General features: G+C 33.3%; 1 protein-coding gene across 1 annotated transcript in view; it reads left to right on the top strand.

The window, feature by feature from the left end:
• The window catches only part of LOC118602969 (olfactory receptor 51V1-like), a 51,818-nt gene extending 50,669 nt beyond the window's left edge, over window positions 1–1,149 (top strand). The window contains 1 exon segment of the mRNA XM_036221576.1: window positions 332–1,149. Within this exon segment, the coding sequence (XP_036077469.1) occupies window positions 332–1,149 (818 nt within the window).
• Window positions 1,150–6,947: the final 5,798 nt, after the last annotated feature.

The following is a 6,947-nucleotide window of genomic DNA, read 5'->3' as shown; positions in this document are numbered from 1 at the left end:
AATTTCATCTCTGTTTCACTACAAATTAAACTTCTGAAAAAATACAGGCACTGCTCTTATATCTAATGAGTTTTTGTGCTAATCCAACTATTCTTATTATAGCTGTTACTATAGACTTTATACCAAAGCAGCAGAAAATATATATGAATCTTAATCAGCTGTTAGATACATTTTTCCTTGAAAGGTTTCCGTTTTTATAGATCAATGTCCGTTCGACCTGATTTGAAAATCAGTAATTCCACATTTCTTCTTACGGGTTTCCCTGGCCTGGAACAGGACTATCCCTGGCTAGCCGTCCCCTTCTCTGGCATCTATGCTATGATTCTCTCAGGGAACTGCCTGGTGCTGCATGTGATTCGTACTGAGCCAAGCCTGCATCAGCCCATGTTCTACTTCCTGGCCATGCTGGCCCTCACCGACCTGTGCATGGGGCTGTCCACGGTGCACACAGTGCTGGGGATCCTGTGGGGGCTCAGCCAAGAGGTCAGCCTGGATGCCTGCATTGCACAAACCTTCTTTGTTCATGGTCTATCTATCATGGAGTCTGGAGCCCTTCTTGCCATGGCCTTTGATCGCTTTACAGCAATCTGCAATCCTCTGAGATACACTTCCATTCTCACCAATGCCAGAATCATCAATATTGGTATGGCCATTTTAGGGAGGAGTTTCCTGTTCATTACTGCTCCCATCGTCCGCCTAAAGTTCTTCCATTACTGCCGCCCCCACATCCTCTCCCACTCTTTCTGCCTGCACCAGGACCTACTCCGGCTGGCCTGCTCTGACATCCGCTTCAACAGCTTCTACGCCTTAGCCCTGGTCATCTGCACACTGCTTTTGGATTCAGTGCTCATTCTCATCTCATACATCTTGATTCTGCACTCGGTCTTGGCTATTGCATCCCGAGAGGAGCGACTCTAGTCCTTGCAGACTTGTGTCTCCCATATCTGTGCCGTCCTGGTTTTTTACATCCCAATCATTGGTCTGACTATGGTGCATCGCTTTGGGAAGCATCTCTCTCCTGTGGTCCACGTTCTCATGGGCAACATCTATATCCTTTTCCCACCCTTGATGAACCCCATCATCTACAGTGTCAAGACCCAGCAGATCCGTGGCAGGATTCAGAGGTGGTTATCCAGGAAGAAGGAGTGAAAGAAACACTTTAGATCAAAAAGGCTTAAGTGGCCTAGATGCAGAAAACTTTAGGCAAAGAGAGAGAATGAATGTATTTATTTAAGAAGTTAAATATAAGGCAACTGACCATAAAGGTTTTATGTGATATGCTATTAGCTAAAAGTTTATAGGTATCAAGAATGGTAATAAAACCATGTGTCACAATTCAAGTATAATGTTGGAAATAATAAAAATAGAATCATTTATCACACGTCTTTATCATTTTCTGTCCAGGAAAAGATAATATTAACAATTACCTAGAAAAATTATTTTGCAAGAAATATCTACAAGAAAGTTGTCCCTACACCCAGTTTATATTAACAGAGGCACAGTTTTATCACCACTTTGAATGGTTGCCTTGAGCGACATAGAAGTTACAATTTGTCTCTTACCTTAAATAATATTTTCAGACAGGTTAATAGTTTGTTTATGAAGTATTCCAAATCATTATTGCCATTCTCTTCTCACTGATTTTTAAGAAACCCTGTTTCTTGCTTCTCAAAGGAAATTTGTCGCTCTCCTTTACATATCTATAAATGACTACCAACCTTGCAATCTTAATTCTAATCTTACAGTAATTGATATCCTTTACTGTCCAGAATCAATGCTTCACATATCTAGTTAATTGGATCTTCTCTTATCTTTTCTGGATTTGACAAAAATCAGGAAGACAAGCCCTTTTTTGTGTTGAATCTATATATTACTTGAACATTAATAAGAGGTCAGATGACTAGCCATTTAGGAAAGTAATAAAACCTATTCTGTACTGAAAACTTTGTGGAATTATTATTTATGAGGATATTCAAAGGAAGAAGACTTTATTTTATTGTTTTTAATCTCTAGCGACAAAACATCTTCATCTTCCTCATCCTTAATATCAAATTAGAAAAAAATACTAACATTTATGCTACTAGCTAAAGTAAATCTTAATAAGTTCATAGAACTCTGTCTATGAATTTCTGAGACCAAACTTTGTAAACATTTTATCTTCATAAATAATTTTTCCAAATATTCTAATTCATAACCATGTTCCCTCTTCTATATTAAAGACTCTGAATTATTAATCCCATGACTCAATCTTTATAGCATATATTCTTGAAGAGGCAGTACTGTTTTGACATAAATGTAAAATATATTAAGGCACATGGATAGCTATGAGACAAGCCGACTTAGCAAATATGTAAGTATATAAATTAGTAAGCTCTTAAATTTTATTTTATTTTATTTTTTTAAATTAAGTTTATTGAGGAAGCTCTTCACTTTTAATCTTAATCAGAAAATGTACAAATAAAGTTAGAAGATTAAATGAAGAATAAAAATGTGTACCTGGGGAAAATGTGGCTTTGTTATTAGATTCTTTTGGAGTCCTTATTTACATTTTGAAAAGTCAAGATTCAGACAAATCATAAATAGTGTAGTGGACTGATAATAAAAATAACTTCAAATCTTCAAGGGTATTATGGCATCCAGTTCATAACATAATATCTACCTTTTTTTCCAACTTCCCAATAAATAGTACAGACCTATGAAACAATAATAAATATTAAACTCTTAAAATATTTGCAGTTCAACACATGATAAGAATTACTTTTCCTAGGCAAACAAACATGGCAAAAGACGTAATAAGGCAATAAAAAGAAGACAGGATTTACGTTGTCAGTACTTAGAAAAGAAATTAAAATGACCAATAAATATTAAAAGATATTCGATCTCATTTAAATTTAAATTGCCACAGAAGTTTTAAAAAGGAGGTCAAATACAATTTCACATTTGGTATGAACGCACAATGCAATATCCATATGATGTATTATTAAATTGTACACTTGAAACCTATATAATTTTATTAACCAGTGTCACTCCCGTAAATTTAATAAAATAGAAAAAGAAAAAAGAAAGAAAAGAAAATGTGATTGTCAGGAGTCACCGAAGCTGAGAATGTAAGATACTAAGAGACTTGCATATGCTTTTAATATAAATACAGCTTAGCACAAATTTTTTGAGCTAAATATGTCAGTGCTATACGAATATTAAATTATCATACATGTCAACTCCAAAATCCCTTATTTAGGTTATATGTGGGAATTGTTAAAATATGTACCATTCTATAACTTCTATATCTTTGGTTGTTATTAGCTTTTCTTTGTTAATTTCATAAAAAATAATAAAATGTTAATTTTATAGAAATGCGTTATATCTTGTAGCCACAATAGAGGTGAGAGTTCTTTTAATAACTGAAAATCTCCTTAGTTCTCATTTTAAGTATCAGCATTTCCAAAAAACACTTTTTTTTTTAATGGATCAGACCATGAATATTTATTTTAGTCTTTGCAGGCCACATGTGGTCTCTTTCATATATTTTCTTTGTGGTTTTGTTTTATAAACATTTACAAATGCAAAAAGCTTTCTTAACTCAAAAATGTGCAAAAACCACTACAGGAGGGATGTGGTCTGCAAGCTGTAGACAATATCTACACACAAAAAATAAAGAGCCACTAAACTATTTTCTATGTCCACAAGCTTTATTAGTTTCTTGTTACAGTTTAGTGGTGCCAGAGGGAAAGAGGGAGGAGTGCAGGTAGTAAGGGTAAAAGGGATCAAACACATGGTGATGGAAGGTGATTTGACTTTGGGTGGTGAACAACAATGCAATATAGAGATGATATATTATTGAATTGTACACTTGAAACCTATAAAATTTTATTAACCAATACCACTGCAAACATGTAATTAAAAAGATAAATAAAATGGTATCATTTCTAAGACGTAACCTAATTTGAGAAGTATGATAATGTGAAAAAGAGCTGGTGTTAAAATCGATGGATGCAATATAATATGAAGCATAATACTATTGTCTAGAGGACTGTTTCACAAATTCTTTCAAAAACACTTGTTACTATTTCTTGAAGAAGAAACTTTTTCTTAACCTTTAGATGTACTAATTTTAAAATAATTTTGTCCTATTTCACGAGATCGGAAACAGCACCTCAAATCAACTCACTCTGAAATTCCTTCTATGTATAATAGTATAAAGTATTTGGTTTGGGGGTTACCCTTAAAACAATTTAAAAAAATAAAGAGGGCTTCAGTGGAAATATAAAAGATACACGTTTTATTAATTAATTTATTTAACAGACAATTGACTTTTCTAAATTATAAAAATATGTTCCTATGGTTGTGGTAATCATTTCACAATGTATTCATATGTCAAAATAGCAAGTTGCACATCTTAAATATGTACAATTTTTATTTGTCAATTATACCTTAATAAAGGTGTTAAAAAATTTTTTTAAATAAAGAAATTATAAAAATATGACCACAATACACAAAAGATAAAGACAGTAAAGAGAATTATATGGTTCTAAAGTTTTTATAACCTACTAAAGTGTTATAAAAATAGTTAATATAATTTTATATATGTTCATTGTATACTAAAGTATTAAACTATTTTAGCTGTTTTAGAGTTATTTCCAAATTATGGAAATAATTAGTATAAAATATAGAAGTATAAAAAGCCAATAGAGAAGATCAAAATGGAATATTAAAAATGTTTTTATCCCAAAAAACGTAAGGTAGTAAAAGCAAGAGAGTTAAATGGAAAATAAATTTTAATGTAGTAGAATTTAGTGTAGTGATAGCTACACTAGAAAATAAATGGACTAAACATTCCAATTCAAAGACAGAAATCATTAGAGTAAATAAGAAAGAAAAATTCAGAAAGCATTTTTTGTTCGCTTTAAACAAGATGAATGTTACACAGTAAAGTCATTGGTGAGACAAAATAAAAGGGTAAAAAAGTTATAAACTGAAAACACTCATCACAAGAATGATGAAGTTGCTATGTGAATATTAGTAATACAAGAGATAACAATAAAAATGTCTTATCACAAAGACAAAGTAACACTAAACCAATGTAATGATATATATCAAAGATAAAATTATATATCTTGAATTTTTCAGATCTTGGTAGCCTCATTATTTTCTGAGTCTTATATGTATTTTATATCTGCATGTCTACACGAAACTCATTTGCAAATCTTGGTCTTCTTAGAGTCTTCTCAGTGAGTTAAACATTTGAATCAACACGGGGTGCAATGAGTCTGTCTCTAGAGACTGAATTTACTAAAGATGAACTCAAGTCACCGTGTTACATAGCTCTCCAGTCTTCATATATCTGTGCATAGTCCTGGCCCAGTCTTGTTTCTCTCCATTTTTATGTCCCCTTTGTGTAAAATCCAAGAACTGTCGGACCTTCCAAATCCGATGGGACTCCTGAGCATCATAATATCCCATTACAAGGCAGCCATAGCTACCAATTTGTCTACAGAGCTCTCAGTGCTCCCAAAGCCATCTCTATCATATATTTCAACCATTCCTAGGTGAGTCACTTTGTCTGGAGAATGCAATGAAAAACAATCATTTGTGGATTTGCAGAGAGGAGCAATTCGTGTTATTATGTGAGGTATTATTTGAGATAAAGCAGGTAGAAGTCAAGTGGGGAAAGATTTCTAGATTAAGAAAAGACATAAGTAGTATTTAAATAATGTGACTTGGTAGTAGAAAATAAGAAAGAAATATTGTCAGAACTTTTAAAAAGCGCTGATTATATTATCTTCCTTTTTAATGCAAGAATCTAAGAAGTTCCTATAACACAGTGGTTTCTGGTTGTATAAGTCACAGTAGTCACACTGTTCAAAGAATATACTAGGAAAGAAATTGAAGAAAACCAAGAGTAGAAAATGGCGATGGAGATACTGGCCATCTCTGGAGGGTCAGAAGCCTGAGCTGGAGGATAGTATACTAACAGATAGTACAGAAAATAGCATGTGTTTTACTAGCACCATGTTCTCTGAAGTGGCAGACTGCAGGCAAGGGACTGTGCTCGCTGACCCAGATGTAAGTAAAATGTCAATCTCCCTGTAGCAGAAGGAACACTGTATTTCTGTGTTTCAGAACAATGACAGAGCAAGGGAAAACTAGGAAGGTATGGGCAGGTGTTCTAATTTTCCTGGCCAATGCCTGATCCATGTTATTCACAATAGGCCTAAGATCAAGGAGACTGTCTAGCAGGCCAAATGTTCTCTGCAGTTCCCTCCTTGTGTTACACATTTTAGTGCCCTAAGGGTCTGGTCCCTCTTTAAGTCAAAACTACTTAATCGCTTTTTTTTTTTTTTTTAGTATTACCACATAAATACATTTACTGACAACTAGAGGCATAACTTTGTCGATAAGTAGATGTTTGTATCACAAAGCAATTAAGCTTATTTTTTATCCTAAGCAATTTTCTTAGATAGAAATCATGTTTATATAGACCTATGTATCTTAGTTTGCTTTCTGTATACCTAGTTCTCTGCCAGTCACTTGAGGTTTTGGTTTTTCAAAAAGGAAGAAAAATCATAGAACACGCGTAAACCTATAAACATATCAAGTACTCTTTTTAATAAGTGTAAAAACCTTCCACATTTTAAATGTTCAGTATTCTTAATTTCTTGCCCAAGATCTTATCTCTCTCTGGGTTTATAGGATTTACCTCTGTTGTAGTGATTCCCTAACTCTGGGTTTCTATATTATGGATATGGTTTAAATTTGAAATCTTCTAAAATGTTTTTAATGACGAATTTAAATTTGAATTCTCAGCTTCTTACAAGGAAACACCGCTAATATTTATTTACATAGGCCCAGGGTAATATATTTTAATAGGGGAATGCACATATCATAACCAGAAAGATTTTCTCTACACAGATAGTATTTGGAAATTCAAAGAGGAATAATAGATAGGA

The sequence above is a fragment of the Rousettus aegyptiacus genome, unplaced genomic scaffold (assembly GCF_014176215.1).
Source record: "Rousettus aegyptiacus isolate mRouAeg1 unplaced genomic scaffold, mRouAeg1.p scaffold_m13_p_5, whole genome shotgun sequence".
NCBI classification, from domain to species: domain Eukaryota; kingdom Metazoa; phylum Chordata; class Mammalia; order Chiroptera; family Pteropodidae; genus Rousettus; species Rousettus aegyptiacus.
Note: the sequence above shows the minus strand (reverse complement) of the source record. Positions and strands in the feature narration are given on the sequence as shown.